The sequence below is a fragment of the Sceloporus undulatus genome, chromosome 2, assembly GCF_019175285.1.
Source record: "Sceloporus undulatus isolate JIND9_A2432 ecotype Alabama chromosome 2, SceUnd_v1.1, whole genome shotgun sequence".
Taxonomy (NCBI): Eukaryota; Metazoa; Chordata; class Lepidosauria; order Squamata; family Phrynosomatidae; genus Sceloporus; species Sceloporus undulatus.
In genome coordinates this window covers 159,002,967-159,028,073 of record NC_056523.1, presented here as the reverse complement: position 1 = coordinate 159,028,073, position 25,107 = coordinate 159,002,967, and the positions used below count along the sequence as shown (strand labels likewise).

Genomic DNA, 25,107 nt, shown 5'->3' with positions numbered 1-25,107 from the left:
TTAATGTTTTAAATCTATAAATTACCTGCTTTTTAAAATAATTCTTTTTTTAAAAAATGTTGTTTAGTTTTCATGAATCCCATTATTGAGAGAAAGACAGGATGTAAATGAAAATAATTATCGATGATGATGATGCATAATTGTATTAATTTTGGTTGTGGAGCCTTTCTCCCACACAGAAACTGTGGTGTCAAATTACAGCCTTGCAAATGATCTCCCTCTGGCTCCCCACAGGACAAAGGAATGCTTAGTACTCCGGGGGACAGCCTAGGTGGCAGTAAACTACCCAGTGCAGTGATGGTGCAGTCTCCCTACATGCAGGACGAGCGACTTGCCCGTCCCCCTCCTGCAGCTACCCCTTCTACCATGGATATCAATGGCAGGTAAGTCTCAAGCTATTCTTTGGAGAACAGACCCAAAGGCTGAACTAACAGGTGAGTGGATAAAGAAAAGTTCTGTGCTAGTCATATACCTTCACCTAGACTTATCCTAATTTAACTTGTTTTCATAGCAGTTGGGAGATTCTGGAAATTACGAAGTTTGAGGCTACATAAGATATTTTGAGTGTTGTGTTTCAATATAGCTTACTAAGGAGATTGCCACACAACGCTCTTACTGTGCTGCTATTCCACTTTAACTGTTCTGGCAGCCTCCTGTTGCATTCTGGTATTTGTAATTCAGTGAGGCCTAAGAGTTCTCTGTCTGAGAATTCTAAATGCCTTTCCCTAAACTCCAAATCCCAAAATATATCAGGAGACAGCCAGAGCAGTTAAAGTGAAATAGCAGCACTAGAAGAGTGTAGTATGGTATAGAAATCAGTTTGTAATAATCTGGGCCTAAGTGCCCATAAGGCACCACATGCTGCCTGATATTGGAAGCAAATCATGGTCAGCCCTAGTTAGTACTTGGATGGGACACCAACAATGAACAGATTCCTTGATTTATAATTATGAAATTAAAGTAAAATTCCTTAAACACACAATTGTATTTAATAAACACATAGTAGTTGGTCAGCATATCCACACTTACCTCTCGTGGTCATTGCACCACAGTTATAACAAGAATAGAACCTAGGACCTTAAAAATAGCATTGCAATCTGAAAAAGTTAATATAGGTCTTAGAGGAACTGAATCCAGCAGGGATTCTGATGGCAGCATAACCTGAGGAAGCATGTGATGATTATGAGTTGAGATCTTCACCTTTGGTGGTTAAGAATGTGGCCACCATAGTGAGATTATTGCATAGGTCAAAAAAAGTATTAATTGTTTTTACTGTGAGAATGCAGTAGCTTTCCTCATCTTGCATAGAAATGGAGCATGCATTTTTACATGAGAGTTTGTTTAGTGTGCCTGTGCACAGGTACATGTATAAAGAAAGCATAGCCCAGGGAACATCCATTGTATAGTCAGGCAATCAAGAAGATGACAGAGGTTGTGAAGGAGGGAGGCTGGACAGTGGAAAGGGATGGTGCCAGTGCACTATAACAATTCCTGGAACAACGTACTATCTGTGCTTTAGAACAGTGGTTCCCTAACTTTGGTCTGTCTGTCGGTTGGTTTGGGCTTCCGCTCCCAGTTTGATCAACAGTTAAAAATTCTGGGAGATGAAGCCAAGACCAAAGCTTGGGAATCACTTAGAGTCATGGTCCCCAAACTGTGCTCTTTAAGGAATTTTGGACTTCAGTTCCCAGAAGCCCAGACTATTGGTCAACATAGCTGAGGCTCCTGTGAGCTGAAGTCCAAAATCTCTTAAAGGGCACAGTTTGGGGACAACTGACTTAGATGGATGTATCTGTAAGCAGTGTGATCTGGATTTCTTTTTCTATTTTCTGTTTTGCTTTGCTCAGTGCAGTAGCTGAATGAGTGTAACTGTGTTTCTTTGGAGTCTTAAATATATACTTTATACTATAAAGTATAAGGAATGTCGTCCTTGTTTCTGAATAGATTACACAGATCACTGTGAACTGTAGGGTTCCAGTGACAGCATATGCCTGACAAGTATATATGTGGTGGTGTGTTCAGAAAAGAAAGTTCATATCTTTGAAGATTCAGCCATCTTTGATTATCTTTGATTAACCTGGCATTTGGGCTTCATATTAGCCTGTAGATAGTGATACTGGGGTCCCCATCTATTTTCTGGCATTGACATTCCTCCCCTCTTTCTTTTTTTTTTTTTCTTTTCCCCCCACCTAGGACATCAATGGTAGCGGCACAGCCATTTTATCCCCGCAGTGTCTTCCAGGCCCAGTCTCCACAGCAGCAGATGTGGCAGCAGCAGCAGCAGCAGCAGCAGCAGCAGCAAGCAATTTCCATGCGTCTCCCTGTCCCTTCACGCTTTCCACAGCTCCCCACTCAAGATGTGAGCCGCCAAGCCCTGGGAGGCTTAGCCACACGGCTGCCAGGCACTGGTGAACAGATCCAGGCTTCAGCAGGCACAGTGGGAGCTCAGTTTATTGAACTGCGGCACAACATCCAGAAGGGAGTCCTTGGGAGTGGAGCTGGAGCTGCTCCCACATTCATCCAACAAAATCCACAAGTTAGGCCCAGATTCTTCTTTCCTGGGAATGATGGCTGTAATCAGACTTTGAAGACTTCTGTTATGCCCTTGCAGGCTCCTGCCCTAGGAAGCCAAGGCATGCCAGTTCAGAAGATCCCTATCTCCCCCTCCTCTCAAGGGTCAGAGATGAGCAACAACCATCACCCCCAAGCCAAGGCTGTGCCCCAGTTAATTCTTCCCCCTAGCAACTTGGAGATACAACAAATCCCTCCTCGACCACTCTCCTCCTCCGGCCCTAAAGATGTACCTATCCCAACCCCAGCTGCTGTTGATACTACCCCAGTTGTCAGCAAGAACCAGTTAGGTCTGTCCAGTAGGCCATTGCCTTGTGAGGTGCCAGTAGAACCAGATCTAGATGATGACTTTGATTCTCACAAGGATCTCGAGGATGACGATGATTTGGCTAACTTGAGTCTTGATCCAGATGTTGCCAAGGGTGATGATGATCTTGGAAACTTGGATAACCTGGAGACCAATGACCCACACCTTGATGACCTTCTGAATGGGGATGAGTTTGACTTGTTGGCCTACACAGATCCAGAGCTGGACACTGGGGACAAGAAGGACATCTTCAATGAGCATTTGCGTTTGGTGGAATCTGCCAATGAAAAGGCTGAACGTGAGGCTCTGCTCAAGAAAGAACCATCTACTGGGCCTTACGTCAAGGACACTTCGTCCACTGCTGCTGGGAAGCCTGATGAGCAGAAGGCACCATCTGTGCCCAGAGATGATGGTCTAAAATCTAAAGAGGGATTTGGCCTCCTCCAAGTTCCCTGCTCATCTTCTGCCGGGGTGATGCCATCACCCATCCTCACAAACTACAAGGCCCAAAGTGGCATGGTGGATAGCAAGGGAGTTAGCCTTCCAGCTGATATCAAGCCCAAGATAGAAGAAGGCTGTCTGAAGTCCTCACCATGCCAATTTAGCTCCAGCACCTCAGACAAGCTTCCCATCAAATCTGAAGGATCTGAGAAAATGGTTGCCACCTTAGCAGTCAACATCAAGCCCAGCCAGAACCTCATGAGCCCAGGTGGGATTCGACTTGGCATCACCCAGTTCCCCAGCAACAGTCACACTTCCCTCTCAGATAAAGTCCTCTATGGCACCCCAAGCCGCCCACCACTCACTCCTGTCCAGATGACCAACACCAGTAACTCTATCTTGGAAAAATTTGAGTTAGATGGAGGGCCCTTGAACCTCCCTAATACTCAGCAGCACTCTCCAGCTGATGACCTGGACAAGATGGAAAGCTCTCTGGTGGCCAGTGAACTGCCTCTCTTAATCGAGGACCTGCTGGAGCACGAGAAGAAGGAACTGCAGAAGAAACAGCAGTTGTCTGCTCAAATGCCAGGAAGCTCCCAGAACCTTCAGCCCCATACTGTGTTGGCTCACGCTACACCCCATTCCCAATCTCATGATGGGCAGCTGGTGAACCCACAGCAACAGCTTCAGTTGGGCCTAGTGGCCAGGCAACAGGGTATGGTAGTCAACCAGCAACTGATGCAGCAGCAACAGCAACGTCTGGCTGGTCCCCAGCAAAGCCAGGTACTAGCGCCACATATGGGAGTGGCTCAGAACCAAGCTCATATGCTTGCTACTCAGCATAGCATCCAGGCAATCCATAGTCAACAAAACCACCAGCAGGTTTTAACTCAGAAGCCCATGCCTGGAGTTCAGCCACCACCACCGCAGCAGCCGCCACAGCCACAGCAGCAGATGATGGGGTTAAAGCCCCAACAAGTTGTGATGCAACAGCAACAGCTGGCTAACAGTTTCTTCCCTGATACAGGTAGGAGTCGTATGAGAAGTTTGTGTATAGCATTCTGTTTTCACCAAGGCAACAGAACCGTTCAATTTTGATGTCAAGCTTTAAACATAGATTAAAATTTGCTGCTTCATTGATGTGTAGGGATGGACCAGAAAGAGAAATGCCCAGAATTTGCAGTCTATACTGAGTGAGGGATTCTGGGATGTAGCCCAAAAAAAGTTTCTAAATTCTGGTCAAGGCCTGCTCTTGTGCATGGGTACATCAGGTCAGTTCTCAATGAGCTGAATGAGATGGAAGAATAAATGGAGGTAGTTTTTTCTTGACTACTCTCTGCCTTCCAAGGTCATTTGGTATATTTTATTTATTGGGTCTGAAGCTTTGAAAGGGCAACATTTATTTAGGCATTATATTAACTACTAGAGCTGCATCTGCAGTATAACAGCATCATGTTGCAAATGCTAGCCTGAATCCACGCTAGATGTTTAAGTGCTGGAGGGGTAGGACTGGCTTCCAGCTGTTCTTTGGCAGGGAGTGTTCCTCCAAGCTATTACTCATTCATTCTTGTGGAGTTTGTGTTAAAGCCCTAACATTCTGTAATAAGGGTGGGAGCTACAGATCCCACCACCCCACCACACCATCAGGTGTGGGAGCTACAGATCCCACCACCCCATCCTTAGAGTATCTCAGTATTTCCAGCCCACCATAGTTTTTATGATTTATGCAGAATTTTCTGTTAAATTGGGGAACTTTGTGGAGTAACTTCAGTATTTTCAGGCCCTATGGCTTGTTTCAGATTAAAGAGAGTTTTCCCCCTACCCAGAAGTTACTTTTAGTTTGAGAAAAAAGCCTCATTTGCAGAAAACAGATCAGCCTACCCATTGCTGAAATTTCTGCCTCCATGGCTTCTAGGCATTTTGGACTTGGCTTTTTTTTTAAAAAAAAACTTTTTAAAAAAATTAACTAAAAAATGGAGAGGTATGGGGGGAGTGGTTCACTAGGGCCATTATGGGGCAGGTGTGCATGTGGCTCATGGTTTGCTCTTTGCTCACCCCTGTTCTGTCATGTTGGAGGGGCTAATGGGAGGCCAATCTTTTCTTGTTTAGATTTGGGAGCTTCATTATATTCATTAAATTCATTCAGATTTGGGAGCACAGAAAGGAACCACTTTGAGCACATGACTTCCTGGTGTCCCTTTTTCTCCTTTCTCCCCTGTGCAGATCTGGATAAATTTGCTACTGAGGACATAATGGATCCTATTGCCAAGGCCAAGATGGTGGCTTTGAAGGGTATCAAGAAGGTCATGGCACAGGGCAGCATTGGAGTGGCTCCTGGTATGAATAGGTAAGTATTGTTCATGGAGGGTGAGTCAATCAGCAGTGAGTGTGAAAGCTGTAATTCCATAACCCTGGAAGGGATCTTGTTCTATACATAGCCAGGCGAGGTTTGAGTTGCTTTTTAATAATAATAATAATAAAGAAATAAAACTTATCTGTACCCCGCTTAAAACTTTTATCTGTACCCCACTTTTTGTTAAAACAATCAATCCCAGTTACAAGAAAACTTAAATGACATTTTTATTTTGTTTCTCTGGGTTGGTGAAAGGAGAAGTCAGCATAGCCTGGGTTTTCTCTCCATTACTGATTAGGGAAATGCAAAAGAATAACATGTGGCCCAAAGGAAAAGTGATTTGTTCCTTCAGGCTTCTGTGCCCAGAACAAGCTCTCCCCCCCCCCTTTCACCCCCCCCCATTTTTTTTGCACTGGAGCCCTTGAGTCCCACTTCTCTGATCTATATTTATTTTTCTCCTGTTTGATTTTTCTGTTTTATTTCTTCTGTCTATGAACAAACAAAACAAAAACATGCCTTGAGTTCCCTCCCCAAATACATTGTATTTCCCTTCCTTTATAACTTATCTTATGGGAGAAATTAGATGTTTCTTCTAAGAAGATGATAGTCTCTTATTATTATTGTTTAGATTGCTTGGATCTCGACAGGTTAAGGCCAATTAAGCCAGCTTATAACTTTCTCATCACATGTGGGAGTCAGTGGAGTAGTTCTTTCCTCAAGTGGTTGTAGCTGTAGGGCAATTCAAGTTTCCTAAGGCTTTGTTAAAGAAACAAAAAAATTAAATATCAAAAGTATCAAAGCCAAGCCTGTTAGTATCTAGCATTAAATCAGCAGAGTAGTAGACAAGTGTCCTTGTCTAACTATGTTTCTCTAAGAACTGGGACTAACTCAAAAACCAACACAAGTAGCTTGCAGTTTAAACAAAAGTTTACTAATGGCTTGAATTTACATATGCATAAAGGCTATATCCTGACCTAGCTAATAAATAGTTCAGGTAAAGAATAATTTTTTTTATCTCACCATCTTTCCAAAGAAAGTTGAGAGAGGAGGAAGATGGGGAACCCAACAGGAGAAGAGAAAATCAAGAGAGAACTTTCCAAAAGAGGGAAGTGACCTGAATCACATGGTTTGTTTACCAGTTTGCAAAGTTATTGTCCTTTGATTCAGTAGGAACAAATAGGATGCTTTAATGAGGGGAGACAGCAGGATTTCCATTCAGGAAAATCTATCTAAAGAGGAGAAGAGAGAATGCAAAAAAAAATATTCCAACAGTAGCAGCACCCCTGGTGGAGATGTAGGTCTAAAGCCATCAATAGCACTAGTGGAGCTCTTGGCTAATGTGAGTGAAGGGAAGTAGTAGAATTGGCCTTAGAGCTACTGTCTGAACCTACCTACCAGTATCTTTCCTTATCCGAACAGCGATAGCTAAACATTCGGTGGTCAAGGGAGGTGGTTCCTAATCCATCCTTTCCTGGCAAATTGTGAAAACAATTGTCTGGCTCTCCCAGACCTGCCTGTCACTTTTGAGTGACAGTTTCCCATGTTTTTTTCTAACCACATTGGGAACAGTGTGACTAGCTGTCATTTTGAGTGTAATTCAAACCATTTTGATTACATAGGGGACTAACATTTTCCCAATGGAATTTTTAAAGATGCAGATACCCCAAGAGAAGGATATCCTGGAAGTTCCAAATTGGAAATACATCTGGGGAAGAGAGTGAATGGTCCTACACAGGTTTTACTCGTGAATTTTCAGATAAACTGATTCAGAAGATTTTCCTCCCTTTATTATCTAAGTGTCTGCAGCCATTGGTCTGTCTACTTCCAACCCTGCTTTGGACAAAGAAGGGGAGCAAGCTGAGCTTAATGAAGGTGGAACTATACCAATCAAAGGGCCTGAACAGACAGGCCAAAATAAAGCTGCTTTGGGTTACTTTGGAGGTATGCTGTTTAAATACTGCATGCATCCTAAGAAGCCAGAAGCCGCACCAAAGCCACGCTCCAGTCCTAAGGACTAGAGCACAGCTTTGGCTCAGCTTCTGGCCTCTTAAGATGTGTGTGTCATTTAAACAGCATACCTCCAAAGTGACCCAAAGCAGCTTTATTTTGGCCTGTCTGTTCAGGTCCAAAGTCTTCAGAAAGAGATTCCTTTTGTCCTCTGTTATTCTACAGCTGGTAAGGTCAAAATGGGCTTCTCCTTTAGAAAGCAAGAAGGACACTCTAATAGCACAAACGTTTTAGACCAAATAAACATGTGATGGATAAATGAAAAGTTCCCTTGGTTGATGCCCCAGTTGCTGCTCTAGCATCTGTTGATCTAGTACAGTAGTTCCCAAACTTTCAGCCTCCAGATGCTTTGAACTTCAGCTTCCAGAATTCTTAAGCTTCATGGGACTTCGGGATTTGAAGTTTGGGAACTACCGATAGCATCTAAAAAAGGTGAAGGGTCACTACTAGACCTCTGCAGAGTGGGTGGAGTTCAATTCCAAACCACTACAGAGGCTTCTTGGGCCATTTCAATGTCAAATTGCCTATTGAAAGCACCCATTCCTGGTCTTCCATCTCATCTTTGGTACTCACTGAAGTAAAGGACTTGCCTTGAACATCTAGAACAAGCCTGCACAGCATAAGGTCTGCGGGCCGCTTGCAGCCCACCAAAGGATTTCAGGTGGCCCACGAGGACTTCAAGGCTACTGCACTTGCTCAGCTTTCTCCTGTGAAAGAGCCAGGCTGCAGAAGAGGAGAACGAGTATATGTTCACAGAGCCTCTTCTGTGGCCAGGAGGAAGGGTGAACGTGGGGCCCCAAACTGCCTCTGCAGCCAGGCTTTCTCCTGGGAAAGAACCAGGCTGAGGCGGAGGAGGATGGAATTAATATTAATAATATTTATTACTAATTAATTTATTAATTAATAATAATGAATTATTTGATCATTAATAATTAATTAATGATTAGCTTATTATTTAATTATACCTTTACTTAGGCGGGATGCACACCGCCATATAGTACGTATTGTATACTTACTAGGGTTAGGAAGGGGCGGTGCTTCCGCACCCCCCCTAACCCTAGTACGTATACAGTACGTACAAGATGGCGGCGCCCCTTCCACAAGGGCGCCGCCATCTTTACGTACTGGACGCATAGCGTCCAGACGTGTCGCAGCGCCTATGACGTTGCGAATGCGCCTGCGGCGCCTCGCGACGTCATAGAGGCGCCGCAGAAAGAAGCTCCAAAGTGGAGCTTCTTTTTTGCTCCGCGCGGGAGTCGCGTGGTTTGGCTGCTGCGGCTCCCGCGCGGAGCAAATGGCGCCGGCGGGGGAGCGCCGCAAAGCGGCGGTTTGTATTCCGCCTTAGAAAGTGAGCCGCTAAAAACCTATCTGTGGCCCAAAGAGGTTTAGCCTGTTTTAATTTTGGTCCCTACCTACTGCCAAGTTGTTCATGTTTGATCTAGAAAAAGGTTCACCTTTCTCAGAACCTCATTACATATAGGTCACCACAGATGTCAGTCTCCTCAGCTGGGGTGCTCACAATTGGTGCTGTTGATGAGGGCCTATGGGAGCCACAAAAGAACCCCCTCCCTAAGCATATATTGGTTTGAATTAAGAGTGGCCTAGTACTGATCTACTATTGCTGATCTACTTTGCCATCCGCACCTGAAGGAGACATATATTAGTACTTAACAGAGAATATCTCATTATTCTATGACCAAATAAGGAAGATTCTGGTCTAGGTTTCTTTACAGGGAGACAGCCTTATATGGGAGAAACAGTGAATTCTCAGGCATATTATCTAAGCAGACATGCTCTTTTTTCTAAGCAATGGAGCTTGAATACAGCTTCCTTTCATCAGATACAAGGATTTGGAGAAACATCTGTGGACATGTTTGTACGGTGGACCCTCCATAGCCATGTATTCTTTATCCACAGATTCAGCTATCTATAACTTGAAAGCCATAAATATTCCAAAAAGCAAACTTTGATGTTGCCATTTTATTTGAGGGACACAATTTCACCATACCATTGTATGTAATGGAACTTAAGCATCCGTAGATTTTGGTATTCATGAGGGATCCTGGAACAAAACCCTAGCAAATACCAAGGGTCCAGAGTACCTAACAGCAACTAGGGGGTTATATCCTCAGTCTTATCCAGCCCAATCTAGGGCCTGTACAGACAGGCCAAATTAAAGCTGCTTCGGGCCACTTTGAAGGTATGCTGTTTAAATGACACACACATTTTAAGAGGCCAGAAGCCACGCCAAAGCTGTTCTCCAGTCCTTAGGACTGGAGCGTGGCTTTGGCGTGGCTTCCGGTCTCTTAGGATGCATGCATCATTTAAACAGCATACCTCCAAAGTGGCCCGAAGCAGCTTTATTTTGTTCTGTCTGTATGGGGCCATAGGCACATTTGTCCTCTCAGCCACATCTAAAGTTTCCTCCCAAGGGCAGCACTTCTGTCTCCTCCAGTGATCCCCCACTTCCCATCCCAGAATTATTATTATTATTGTTGTTGCTATTATTATTACTTTGGTACTAAGGAAACTTACAAAACCACCTTTGATCCTCTCGGGAAACTAGCCCTTAAACTGTTTTGGCTGAAGGTGCACCCTTCTGGTGGCCATAACTACAGCAATGGTACATATCAGAACTGGGTATCCTGTTGATTAGGAAATACTTCTGTACCTTCAGCAAAGGTTTTATCTGGCTACATTGTGATCCATCCATCCATCCTTCCTTAAAGTACTGTTTCTTTCTCATATGTCTCAAGAATTTTTTTCCTACATCATTGCACCCACATGAAACGCTCTGGCACAAACTAGATATGCATAGATCACTAAAAACTGATACTGGCAGAACTAGTTGCTTTAAATGACCCAGTTCTTTCATTATTTTTTTAACCTTGGACCATAAGGTCTTGAAGTCAACACTGTCCTTGTGGATCAAGGCATGTATTGTGTTGGCCTATGACCTTATCAGACTTCCTTGTCCTTCTAACATTATGGCTCACTTAGCACTACAAATGCAGCTACTTGAAGCACACTGACTATCTTTACCCACCACTATATAATTGAAAAATAAACATCAGTGGAAGCTACCTTTGGTAAGAAGGTGCTTCAAGACATTATCAGAAGCTTAGTTGCATCCCTAGTTGTGTAGATTTCTTCTCTCATCAACTCAGAGAAAGTCATGTTGGTTACTTACTGTGAAGGTGCATGAGAGGATGAATCCATTACCTCCCATTGCAGCTAGGATTAGTGTCTTTTCTTCACTCTCTTTGTTACCCCTTGGTTGAGTTTAGCTAGGATGAGGTCTTACCTTGGAGAAGATGCCCATGCCTGAAGGAATGATTGTTTTTTTCTTTGAGCCATATGTTATTCTCCTGCTGGTCTTTGACTGATGAGGGAGAAGACCCAAGCTGTATGGATTTCTCCTCTCAACAGCCCAGAATACATTTTCATGGTACATAACCAATGTGGCATTTCTGCCTGGAGGCAGATGCTGGACCAGGTCTAGCTTTTCCAGCTTCCACAACTGTTATAACTATCGAATAAATGTGCCTTTCAACTTTTATTTGATTACAACTGGGCAGGGGGAATGGAAATAGGATTTTATTATTATTATTATTATTATTATTAAACTTTATTTCTAAAGCGCTGTAATTATACACGCTGTAATTATTCTAGAAATGAGGGGATGTGTTAGGATTTGCTACTAATGAATCTCTTCTACTTGAGTACTGAACACACTAGAAGGGAACATGTTATCCGCTGATCCTATTCCTGATCCCATCTACACATTATATTTTGTTTTGCCTTTAGTTGCACTTGGAGAACTTCAGAAATGGAAGGGGGGGGGGGTTATTTGTTACATTTTGTTTTGGTGATGTTTGTTTTGAGAGACTCTGGCTGAAACTTTTCTGAAGTCTGTCTACTGAGCCAGTACTGGCTTTATTCCTTTATTCTTTCGGTCTCTCTGCAAACCAATTTTCCTGGGCTCCACACACTTCCTTCTTTCAGGCAACAAGTTTCCCTCCTGGCTCAGAGACTGTCTGGAGCTTCCTCTTCATCTGAAATGCAGAATCATATCCTACCTGGCTCTGGAGGACAGGTAAGCAGTGGTGGTTTGGCAGACCATTTGAGATCACCATTATCCAAAATTTTTGGTTGGTAGTTTTAAGTTTGTGTTTTGGGGATGTGCTTGAGATCTTGAATGTCCTTGGTACTGGCATTGGAGTTTATGGGACAGGTAATGCTGTGAGTGGGTGTGGGTCTGGAACTGTAGTGGGGGTAGAAGGAAATGATGGCAGGTGTGAAAATTTAGGTACCGTATATACTCAATTATGTCGACTTCATGTATACGTTGAGGGCAGATTTTGGGGCCAAAATTGGGGTTTTGATATGAGACATGGATAAATCAAGGATAAAACTAAGGGGCATGAAATAAAGGATTAAAGGATGAAGCAAATGAAATTGATGCAAAAGAATTTACAAAATTCGATCAGGCATAACTGTTTTTGCCCACACTAAAGGTGGGATGGATGAGAGAGGGGGTTAATGCTTCCAAGACAGATTACAGATATACTTGCCTTTCACAGAGGATGGTTCCTTTTTTTATATAAAATACTTACATTGACCCCATGATTGACTATGTTTTTGGGACCAATTTTTTGACTAGCATTTCTAGATTTATACATGAGTATATACGATATTGTGACTATTTCAAATCGCTTTCAGGAACGGAGCAGTGACCCAGCACAGGCGCGTCCAAACCCACCCACTTTTGCTCAAGGTGTCATCAGTGAGTAATTGGAGACCAGGGTTACTTGTAAGGACTGTGTGTTGCTTTCTCTGTGCTGTAGAAGAATGAAAGGAGATACATGCTATATGATGATCAAGAACTTTTATTCCTTAAAAAGCTGAAAATGTTTTATCCTGATCACCAATTTGTCTTCTTCAGGGGCTATTCAGTTCTCAGGAATTTCTGGAGTTGCAGTCTGCACTCTCTATAGAAGTGAACATTTGAGTATTAGAAAGATACTTCTAATATTCTGATACTCCTTCTAATACCCAAAGATCCACTACTGTAAAGAATGCAGACTGCAACTCCAGAAATTTCTGAGAATTGCCTCTGAAGAAGGCCAATTGATGATAAGACTAAAATGCATCAGGCATTTTAAGAAATAAAAGTTTTTGAACATCGTATAGCTTGTGGAACTTTGTCTCTTTTCATTCGTGCATTGTGAATACATATTTTTAGGTTTTTGTTTTCTTATTTCCTCTTGTGGTAATGTCTTCAAGTCACTTCTTGTTCAGCGGGATTCTTGCATACTCCATTGCATATTTATTTATTCCAGATTCCTTGACCTGGAATAAGTAATGCCTCCTGATTATGAGCAGAGACCCATATGCCAATATGAGAATGCTTACTCATGTTAACTGAAAGTGGAAAGAAGATGAGGAGAATTTTAGTTGCCATAGCCATGGCAACTTTTGGCTTTCTGGATGTTTAGGATTACAACTTGTATCAGCCCCAGCCACTATAGGCAAAATCACATACATCCAGAAAGGAGTGTGGACAGCGTGATTTTTACACCGGTGACCCACAGGCGCATAAATTGGCCAAAGTGTGATCCAATGTATGAAGAAGATGGCTTGAGGCATTACAGCAAAGGGGTGACAAATGGCATAGTTTACGCCTCCTTTGTGACCTTAAGATGTTTGTTACATCCATGCCTTATCTCTTGCCTTATGCTTATCCATGTCCCTTCCTTTAACATTGCATCTTGCCTACTTAAGACAAATTCTTTACAGTCTCCCTTTAAGAAACATATATGGTGGACTTGGATGTTAGATAAACAAATATGTACATTCTGAATAGGGTTATGTAGTCCTGAATGCAGATGTAGCTGTTGGGAGTTTTTCTCTGTGCAGAGTATGACTTGGGTGTGTGTCAAGCTACCAAAACCAGTATCTCCTTTCTCACCACACAGATGATGCTGATCAACGTCAGTATGAGGAGTGGCTCTTTCACACACAGCAGCTTCTCCAAATGCAACTGAAAGTACTGGAGGAGCAAATTGGCGTGCACCGCAAGTCCCGCAAGGCTCTGTGTGCCAAGCAGCGGACAGCTAAAAAGGCTGGTCGTGAGTTCCCAGAGGCTGATGCTGAGAAGCTCAAGCTGGTGACAGAACAGCAAAGCAAGATCCAGAAGCAACTGGATCAGGTATATTGTTGAAATAAACTTGTGTTTCTGTGGGTTTAGAACATGGTGGGCAGCTGCCAAGGGTTGGGGGGTTGCATTGCTCCAATCTGAACCTGGAGGGTTGCATCATCTTACTGATACCCCATCTCCTCTCTAAATTTTATGGGGAGAGGCTGAACGTTTTTGCCCCCAGGTAGTGCTCCCCAGTTTTCAAGCGATGGGGTAAAGGTATCTTGAAGAAGCGGGTTGGCATTCTATGACTCGCTCTGATTGCAGGCAGGAAGTTACAATTTTAAATTGAGGAAGCCACCACTAGATGGAGCCAAACCCTTTTGGTAGCTTCAGTTTCTTTTCTGACTCGGCTCTGAGCAGACACACACTTCTCAGCTCCGCTTTTCTCCTTCTCCTGCCTTTATCTTAAATAATAATAATAATAATCTCCTTCTTCACCCTCTCCTCTCCTGTTCTCCTCTGCCCTTTCCTTCCTTGATTCCTCATTTTCTCACTCACTGCCACCTCTTTTTGGTGCTGCCAGGAGACCAACACCATGTCTGAGGCGGGGGACCATGAGGACAGCCCTGGCATGTCTGGGGAATTGGCAGTCTTCCCGAGGGAGCAGCCCAGACACTCCCTTCCCTCCGAGGATGGAGGAGAACCACTTGGCTTCAGGGCTATTGGGGCCAGGTTGGAGGAGGGAGAATCCTCGTCTCCGCACCTCAGCCAGCCCCACCACAGTGCCAGCTCCTGGGATTGAGTCTGGACTGCGACGGAGGACAGGGACAAGCCAGGCATGAATAAGGCCTCCGCCACTCAAGGACCAGGCCCCCTTCCATTGCCGCCGGAACTATCTTCATTGATAGCCTCCTTCATCTCCATCCAGGCTGCGGCTTTGGCGGGCCAACAGCCCGATCCCTCCTACATTTCCACAATATCAACCAGCTTGGGACCCTATCCATTCATGAAGAATTATGCATATTCAGAAAAGACTCAGTTTTTCTAAGGCTAGATCCTTCCTTCATGCCCAAAGTAAATTCCATCTTCCACAGGACTCAGGATATTTTATTACCTTCATTCTGCCCTCATCATAAAAAGGACTTAGAAAGGAAATGGCATACACTTGATGTTCGGAGGGCCATCCAAATGTCTATTTGTCTCCTTCCACAAAAACTCCATGGGAAAAAAGGTTTCATCTTCTACCCTCTCCAGATGGATCAGATCTTGCATATCAGCTTGTCATTCACCTTCAAGTTCCTCCAGCTCTGGTTCAATCTATGCTCATTCTACACGCAGTGCATCCACTTCAGATGCCTTCTCTGCAAATGCTTCCCTGGCAGAAGTGTGCAGAGCAGCTACTTGGTCATCCAAATCTACCTTTGTTAGACATTACCGGCTTGACTCAATTCAGTCATCCAAAGCTGCCTTCGGAAGGAGAGTACTACAAGCCGTAGTACCTAAATAGTCAAATCGATTCTGTTAAATTCCCACCCTAGAGGGATTAGCTTTTGTAAATCCCGCTTCTTCAGGACACCATCACCCCATCGCTTGAAAAATAAACATTGGCTTACCCTGTGAGAGGTTTGTTTTAAGCGATGGGGGCAAAGGTATCCTCCCCGCCCTCGGTGTGGTTTTGATCTCCTGTCAGCTTGTTCGAGGGTACATTTGGCCCTCTATCTGTTTTTACAGTTACTCTAAAGTTATTATCTTACTGTTCAACTGTTACTTGAGTTTATACATAGTGAGTAGTTGTTATAATACAACACAATGGAATTTTTCTATAAATCTTCTTTCTCACCTTCTCCCAAACTCGCAAAAGAGATCTTTTTATTATATGGTGTTGAAATTCATTATGAACAATTGCCTTCACATACCAAATGTGTCATGGACTGCCCTGGGCCTGACTTAGAGGCACAGTCAGAGGACTCAGACTCTGAAGACATGGAAGAGGCTGATACAGGGGCAGATCTGGGGCTGCCTGGATCAGCAGTCTCAGAGGACGCTCAGGAAGCTGCAGAGGGAGAACCAGACTCTATGGGCTCTAGCCTACAGGTGCTAGGACCTATGGAGCGATGACAGTTCTATGAGTCTTTGAGGCTTCCAGGCTAGAAGTGGAGAGCTAATAGGTTTCAGCTGTGAGAAGCAGAGGCCTTTTAAAACACCTCCAGCTGCAGAGGTTCTTTGCATCTGATAACCAGTTTTGCAGCCTTGTTGTTCCTGTGTTCCTTGCTCTTTGACTCTGGTTATCTGACTTCTGGACTTGCCTTGTGACTACTACACTTTTGTCTCTGCCCTTTGCTGTGGCTGACTGACTGGTATTGTGTGATCTTTGGACTGCACTCTGGACTATTCCTTTGTATATTCCTCTGCTGTGCTGCCCTCAGTAGAGGTAAGCAGGACAAAATGTAAGCGTGCCACCTGAACCTGTTATTAAATCCTTCTAATGTTAAAAGTTTATCATTTGCTAATGTAATCCACTTGATCAACCAATTTATTGCGTTCACTTGATAATACAAGTTGGCGGGGTACAGACCGCCGCTTTGCAGCGGTCTGGCGCCGCCGCCAGAAGGTCCGCGGGGGAGCCGGAGCCTTCAGACGGCCCGACTCCCGCGCGGACCGAAAAAAGAAGCTCCAAAATGGAGCTTCTTTTTGCGTCGCGTTTGCGACGTAGCGAGGCGCCAGGGGCGCGCTCGCTACGTCAGCAGCGGCGCGACGCGTCTGGACGCTGTGCGTCCGATACGTAAAGATGGCGCCGGCCATGTAGAATGGCCGGCGCCATCTTGTACGGACGGAGTCCGTACTAGGACATGGGGCGTCTAAAAGAGACGCCCCTTTTTTAAAATGGGACGTCCTCCGGACGTCCCAAAGGGCTGTTTAGAAAGCCCCGTTAAGGTCTGGTAGTCCTCCCCCCTTCTTCTCTTTGACAAGTCATTGTTTTCCATTTGATACGCGGTTTTTTGCTGTTCCATACAAAAGATCTTATTTCTTTCTGCCACTCTTTTAAAGGATTATCACTATTCAGGTTCGGGATGGTTTGGAATAAAACATTTAACTTCGGTAGTACCATCATCTTGATTGCTTCTTTGCATCCTAAAAGTGATAATTGCAATTTTGACCATATTTCATATCTTTATTAATCTCATTCCACTTTACTTTATAATTGTTATCAAAAACGTCAGTATTTTTGTTTGTCATCCAGATTCCTAAATATTTCACCATCTTTTTTTATCTTGCATTTTGATATATTTTCCACTTCAGGATCTTCGCTTATACAGTGCGCCCATGTTATACACAGTCGCACCTGGATGGCTGCCAATTTCGATCCATATCGATCCCTGTCTTCTAGAGTCATACCAATTGGATGGCTGCCCAACTTTGACCTTCATCGACTCTCCAGGGTCAAACGAATTGGCTGACAGTCTGACTTTGATCCTCATTGGTCTCATACCGACTGGATGACAGCCTGTCATTGATCCTCGTTGGTCCCTGACTTGCTGGAGTCATACCACTTGGCTTCTGGCCCAACTTTGATCCTCGTCGGTCCCTGACTCTCTGGGGTCAAACCAATTGACTGGCTGCCAGGCTTTGATCATCATCAGTACCTGACTTTCAGGAGCCACACCGATTGGCTTGCAGCCTGACTTCGGCCCTCGTCGGTCCCTGACTCTCCGGGATCAGACCAATTGGCTCATAGCCATACTTTAATCCTTCTCAATGATTCCGGGTCAAACTGGTGGGCTCACTACCTCTGCCCTCGTCTCTTCGGTATCAAACCTATTGCCTCGCATTCCTCCTTCGATGCTTGTTCTCCCATTTAAGCTGCACAAGAGGACTTGGATGCAGCTGGCCTTTCAATTTTCAAGGGCCATTATTTGTACCGCCACATGCTCCTCCCCGCCACATGGTTGCTCCCGTGGCCGTGATTAGGTGTTCCCTCCAGCCAGTGTGGTTGATGTTGGCTTGGTTTTGAGGCCATAGTGGCTGCCTCTATTCTGAGGTCAACTTCCAGCGAGCGCTCTGTCAGTTTGGTGCCATGATTTCCCCTCTGCACATCGGGGTACAGCACTGGCTCTTGCATCCCTAACTCGGGTCCATAGTATTTCCTCGTTATCAAGGTTCACCAGTGGTCCCTTCTTTGCCTCCGAGCCAAAATGATCTCCCTGGCACATACAGACCCTGGGCCCATTTCTTTTGAAACCGAGTTATATTTCACGTTGCTCCCTCGATATCGAGGGATGCCATCATCATTGGACTGGAAAACAGTGAGAATGCTCCTTCCATACCGAGACCCGACATCACAGTTATCTCTATATAGCTGATTCGGGAGATGTGGTGCCTCCTCTATACTGAGGGAGGACATCACCATTCCAACATTGCAAATTTACAAGGACATTCTCCCTCTCAGACTACATGATATCATGTACAGATACCCTTGACAGTCTAAATTGTACTATGTACAGATACCCTTGACAGTTTAACTTTTACTCCACGACTCCACGGCTAAATGTCACTTAGTGTGGACTCTCAAGCCTGTCATCTGGGTTGTCCCCCATAATCTTGGGAGCACAACCTGTCGCCGTGTATTTATTTTGCATATATATCACCACCCCACTCTTCCTTTTTACATTTGCTGCCACACCAAAAAATGTCCTAAATTCAGCTTCTTTAAATAGTTGACATCCTTTTGTTTTATTTTAATTTCTTGGAGGCATATTACATCCAAGTTTTTCTTTGACAAATAATTAATTTTTTTTTACTTCTTTTAAACTTTGAATTTAGTCCTTTCACATCCCAAGATCCAATTTTTATTCCCATGTTGAGTGTTGTTAATTAAATATCTGTCTTCTGCGAGCACCTTTCTTCTTCTTTATTCAACTCTTCTTGATCCAATGGTTTTTTTTTTCTTTGCTCTTTGGTACTCCATCTTTTTCTGCTTTCTTCCTGTCATCGCTTCTTGTCCTCATTCTCGTGTCCTCCTGGGGGCCCTTATCATGTTCACTCCTCAGTCTTCTTAGAAAATTTTTGGCTTTATATATGGTATTAATTCTTATCCTTCTCTGTTTATACAGCACCAAAACTCCTTCTATTCTTTCCCATGAGTAGTGTATTTTTTTTTCTTAGGAGTTCATTTGTCAAAAATTTGTAATCCTGTCTTTTTCGTAACACCTCTAATGGAATGTCCTTGTATATTTTAATTACACTGTCTTAAATGATCAGCTCCTCCAAGTACCTCTTTTGAATAATTTGATCTCTCCATTTTGTTCTTATGAAAAGAAATGACCACGTCACAGGGCAGTTTCTTTTCCTTTTTCCTTTGCGATAACTGAATTAACTCTGAAAATCTGGTCAATCATGTTTTCCATCTCATCTCCAGTTATCCCAACAAAGTTTGCTAATCCAATCACCACCATATCAAAAAGCTTGTCTTCACATTTCTGGTACCCCTTTCAGCTTCAGACATTGCTTGCGATAATGTATCTCCTGCAGCAAAAAAAATTTCATCTTTTTTCTGAGTATCGTGTAAATCTTTGGTAGTGCCAATTCTTCCGTCTTTTTCTTCAGCTTCTTTGTTTTTGTCTGTAAACCTTCTATGTCTTTGGTGATTTAATCCAATTACTTACCAAAGGTATTAAGTTCATGATGCATATTCTCTTTTGCTTCCTTCCTTAAAAACTTCAGTTCCTGTTTCATTTCTGCTCGCATCTCATCCTTAATTTTTTGAAATTCCTCCAGAAATTTTTTTTTTAAATTCCTCCAGAAAAAATTATAATAGTATCTGGTGATTTAGAAGATGTATCTTCTTTGGGAGGATGATGTAGCTTGTGTTGGTCATTTAGCAGTTGAGGGCATTTTGAATTTTAGATATTCAATTTGTGAATCATCTTATCTTTTGGATTTTTAAATTAATATATATAATCTTATTAATTCTATTAAACAATCAAATTTATTTTTTAAGTTTAAATATATCTTCTCTCCCCCCGGACTAAATTTGTCTCTTTATCAAACAGTATTATGAAATCAGTTATTGCTTTACCAGTCTTACTCTATAATTCTCAAAATTCGCAATTCAGTCTTGTTTAATGGATCTTTCCTGTTTTGTAAATAGAGTTAATCCGCTGCTTACAAAATTAATCAGAGAATTATATAAAAATAAATTGATCTCTAATACTATGCCAAAAATTTGTTAATCAAAGGTTAAACAACTCAAAATGATTACATGAATTAATTCGTAAAGTCCCTCTAATTTAATAAATCCATTTGGGTATCCACTATTAAACTATGGTAGTGATTTTGTAGTCCAAAATTAATTATCCCACAATCAAAATAAATAATCCTCTTGACTTCCACCAACTCTTTCTTTCGAAACCAAACTTTCTCCTCACAAACCTTTCAGTTCCAGTTTTTACTTGGCTCTATCTCTCCCCTTACACTTCCACCTCAAACTTTATCATCCCATCCACCAGTCCTCTTTCCACCGTTGTCTGTCTCTCTCTGTTCTGATCTCCATCCACCTGGTTCTTTGTCTCTGTTATGACCTCTACCGCAAGTTTTCTCTGTCATCCCATCCCCCTGTCTTCTTTCCACCACAGTCTTTCTCTCCACTCTAGACTCGTCACCACTCTTTCTTTCCGCTTCCACCTCCAATACTAACTTTCTTCATCATCCCGTCCTCCCATCCTCTTTCTACTTCAATCTTTCTCTCTGCTCTCATCCTGCTCTTTCACACTGCTCCAACCTCTACCTCAAGCTTTCTCGGTTGTCCTGTTGTCCCATCCTCTTTATGCCACAATCTTTCTCTCCACTCAAGTCTCATCCTGCTCTTTCTCTCCGCTCTGACCTCTACCTCTGGCCTTCTTCGTCCTCCCATCCTTTTCCGCCTTGATCTTTCTCTCCGGTCTTGCCCTGCTCTTTCTTTCCGCTCCAACCTCTACCTCCAACTTTCTCCGTCATCTTGTCCTCCTGTCCTCTATCCCCCGCGATCTTTCTCTATGTCCCAATCTCCACCTCAGTCTTTATCTCCTCTCTAAACTTTCCTGTTCTTCTTTAAACTCACACTGTATCCTTAACTTCCCCTTCTTAAATTTCCCGGCTGTCTTCCTCCCTACTCTGCCATTTCCTTTGTAGGCTTGCAACCTTGTAACTTTCGGCTTCCCTCTCTAATTCAGCTTTCCTCCTGAAAGATAGCAGAGCTGAATTTATCACCTGTCACTTTTTCTTCTTTCAAAAAATTCCTCTTTTTCTTTCGTTCGATCCCAATGTTTCTTTCAAAATTTCAATAGGTCTCTTTTAAGATCCAAGACAGTTTCCCTTTACTCCCCCTCTTCCTGCTTCTCCTTTTAAAAGGCTTTTATAGGCTCCCGAAAAACAAGGAGGCCCCAGAACGCCTGCAAACATGGCAAAAGCCAGCCTCATCCGCCAGAGGCCTAAGGACACTATTGGCAGTATTAGAGCAAAGCTATTTTTGCTCTTATTTGTGCACTTTGGGAATGACCACTTTTTGCTCGTGGAGGTGGCATTTTCATGTGCATTTTGGGGTAGGAATGGTGCAGCTGTTACATACAGAAATCTGTGTATTTTATGTACCATTAGTGCATTGTGCAGTTATAAAAATTAAAGATACTCCAGGAATATTGGGTTGAATTTAAAAATTCTGTCTTTCTTCCAAATGCATTCCTTTGATGTATGAGTAAACTGCCATCTCCTGGGGAAGGAGTTAGATAAGAGTTGACAATCCAGTGCTGTCCAGCTATGTGGAGCTGCAGCTTCCATAAGCCCCACTCAGGATGGCCAATAATTAGAAACTTCAGAGTTCAATACAGTTGTAGACATTACGTTGCCTACACCTGGGGGAGATGGATTGCTGGCTAACACTAACCCTCTTGCCATCTTGTCTCCTCCTCCTTCACCAACCCTTATAGGTTCGGAAACAACAAAAAGAACATACTAACCTCATGACTGAGTACCGCAACAAGCAACAGCAGCATCAGCAACAAACCTCCACTGTCCTGGCCCTCAGCCCCTCTCAAAGTCCCCGCCTCATGGCCAAGCTTCCCAGTCAGCTCCTTTCTGCACATGGCCTCCAGCCAGGACCCCAAGGTCTGACAGGCCAGGCAGGTGGCTTACGCCTTCCTCAGACTGCTACTATGGCGGTGCAGCAGGGCTTACCATTCATGGGGCAACAACAGGCAGCTGGGGGCACCAACACCTTTTTCCCTAGCAACCGCCTCTTGCAGGAGAGACAGATGCAACAGCAAAGACTGCAGCTGGCTCAGAAGCTGCAGCAGCAAAACCTCATAGGACAAGTGTCGATGCAGCAACAGCAACAAAACCTCATGGGACAAATTCCAATGCAGCAGCAACAGCAACAGCAACAGCAACAAAACCTCATGAGCCAAGTTTCGGTGCAGCAGCAACATCCACACCAAAGCGTGATGGGACAGATGCCTATGCAGCAGCAGCAGCAGCAGCAACCTCCACCGCCTCCACAAAGCACTCTAAGCCAGGCAGGCTTGATGGGACAGCCACCCCCTCCACCCCCCACCCCCCAGCCAGGCCAGAATCTGCTCTCCAAGCAGCAGGGGTTGCAGAACAACCAACCAGGAGTCATGGTCCAGCAGCTGTCACCTCAGCAGCAGCAGCAGCAGGCCATGCTGGGACACTCGGTGCTGCAACATCAGGGAGTGATGACTCACGCACAAGCTTCACAGAGGCAAATGCTGTTGGCTTCCCAGCAGCACAGAACACTGGGTTCTCCTCAGCAGCTGGCACAGCAGCAACAGCAGCAGGTACAAGGGATGATGGGACATCGGATACTTTTGTCCCCTCATCATCAACAGCAGCCACAGCAACCACAACCTGGGCTGCTTGGCCAGCAGCAGAGGACTTTGCTGAATCAGCAGCAGCAAAACTCTATAGCACAGCAACAGTCCCTCATTGGACAAGGGCCGGCTGCTCAGCAGGGCGGGCCATTGGGCCAGGGGCAAGCTGCTCCAACAGGCATCTTGAGCCAGGGGCAGGGTACAGCCTCAGAACCAATTCAGCACTTTTCGCAGCACGGGTCTCTGAACCAGGCGCTGCACTCAAGTCAGGGAATACAGCCAGCTCCATCACAGCAGGGCCTAGCTGTCAAGGAACAGCAGGGAGGGCAGGAAGGCATCACAGGACTGTCCCAGGAGGGGACAGAGGGTGTTCTGCAGCAGCAGCAGCAACTTCGGCCCCATTTGGTAGGACAGGACTTGGGAGGGCAGGTGCAGATGGGTGTGCAGGAGCAGCAGGGAATGCCCAGCCGTGGAACCCCTCTACAGGAGCCATCAGCTCAGCTGATGCTGCAGCAGCATGGGGAACAACAGAAACCATCAGCTGATATGGGCCACCAGGCACAGCAGCTTCTCCTGGGTTCTCAGCAGCAGAGCACCTTCAGTTCCCTGCAGCTACGAATGCAGCAGCAGCAAAGCAACCACCTTCAGCAGCCACTGCGGACTCTTCTTCCTGTAGATGGTATTCTGCAGCCAGAGATGTCTCAGCAGCAGCAGCAACAACAACAGCATCACCACCATCACCACCGTGATGCAGCTCAACCCCCCCACTTGCTAACTCAGCAGATGGAACAGCAAGGTCAAGTGCAAAACGTCATGGCTCAACAGCAAAGGATTATGAGTCAAAACCTGGAACAACCTTTAAAAAGCTTGCCAGGCCAGCTTCCGCTCCAGCAGCAGCAGCAGCAACAACTCCAACAGCTGCAACAACAGCAGCAGCAACATCAACAACAGCGCCTTCAGAGCCCAGCTGGGGCTTCCAAAACACCAGGGCTGATGGTGCCAATGCAACAGCAGCAACAGCAAAACATGATGGTCCAACAGTCATCACCCCAAGGCCAAAGCATCCTGTCCAGCCCTGTGATGGGTCAGATCCGTGCCCAGCTTCAGGGTGTCATATCCAAAAACCCACAATTGCGGAATCTCACTCCTCAACAGCAGCAGCAGTTGCAGGCTCTGCTGATGCAACGGCACCAGCAGAACCTGCTGCAGCAGAACCAAGCACTGCGTCAAGCCAGCCCATACCCAGCACAGGGACAGGTCCCACTTGACCAGGGCCAGCCACCCACTCAACAGCTTTCCCTTTTGGGCAATATGGGACAGCTTCCCTCCACCAGGCAGCCTCCTGTTACAGTGGCTCAGGTTCATCCCGAGCAGGGTTTTGTGGCATCTGTGGAACAGCACAGAGGGCTACTGAGCCAACAGGCAGCCACCAGCCAACACCAGCAAGGGGTGCCAAGGCTTCCAGCTCCTCAGGCTCCCTCTGTGCTCTCAAGCACAACATCTCAGCAGCAGCAGCAGCACCATCACCACCCTAGCCCTTCAGAGCCAAAGAGACCATCCCCTTTGCTGCTGGCAAAAAGCCCTGACCCACAGCCATCTCCCACCCAGAAACACCAGCCTACTTTTCCCAGTTCGCTGCTGCCCCGCGACTCAGCAACTGCTGCCCAGAGCACAGGGGAAACAGTTCCTGGGGGCTGCAGCCTCAGAGAGTCAGAGGGTCTTTCCACCAAAGAACCTGTTGAGCTGGGGCTGGTCAATGGGCAGATGGTGGAATTGGCTTCACCTCCAGCAGGAAGGGTCCCATCTCTGCCTGGAGACCCTCCAATTGTTTGCATCAAGCAGGAACCCAAGGAAGAGGTGGCTCAGTGTGCCCTGATGAGCAACACCCAGCCGGTCAAACGGGAAGCAAATGGGGATACTGTGTCAGCCTCAGCTACAGTATCCATGACTACGAACAGCCTCACTCGCACTGAAGCCAGCCACCTCTTGCTGCAGAAACTGCTCAGAGCCAAGAATGTGACACTGGCCACACAGCGTTCCAGTGATGTCAATGGCCATGTGGATGGCAAGTTGGCTGGGGTAGAGGGCCGGATACAGATGGCACCAGATGGGCGAGAGGTGAGTGTGAAGGGAGTGGATAGCAACTGATGTAACTGTGGGATTTGACACAGCTGGTTGGGCTTACTGTCTGAGGGGTTGGATTTAAGTGTTCTATCAGAAAACTTCACTGGCAGGGTTATCAAGTTATGCATGACAAACTCTCCCTTTTTCTGCTGCATGTGAAGGGAATACACAGATCCATGTTATGTAAGAGTACCGTACACTGTGTAGTCACTGGTTTCCTGTAAAGAGTACTGACTTTCTCTCCCCCCCCCCCTTCTCTCTCATTTCTGCCACCCCTGCTTATGGAGGGAAATAATGGAAG

At 45.0% G+C, this 25,107-nt stretch overlaps 1 protein-coding gene across 6 annotated transcripts in view; it reads left to right on the top strand.

The window, feature by feature from the left end:
- KMT2D (lysine methyltransferase 2D) overlaps nt 1-25,107 on the top strand; it is a 213,447-nt gene that overhangs the window by 96,824 nt on the left and 91,516 nt on the right. For all 6 annotated transcript variants that reach the window (XM_042451953.1, XM_042451957.1, XM_042451954.1 and 3 more), the window contains 7 exons: nt 235-383; nt 2,194-4,346; nt 5,543-5,666; nt 11,685-11,775; nt 12,402-12,465; nt 13,658-13,890; nt 21,783-24,800. In XM_042451953.1, the coding sequence (XP_042307887.1) occupies nt 235-383; nt 2,194-4,346; nt 5,543-5,666; nt 11,685-11,775; nt 12,402-12,465; nt 13,658-13,890; nt 21,783-24,800 (5,832 nt within the window). The remainder of the gene's footprint in view (nt 1-234; nt 384-2,193; nt 4,347-5,542; nt 5,667-11,684; nt 11,776-12,401; nt 12,466-13,657; nt 13,891-21,782; nt 24,801-25,107) is intronic.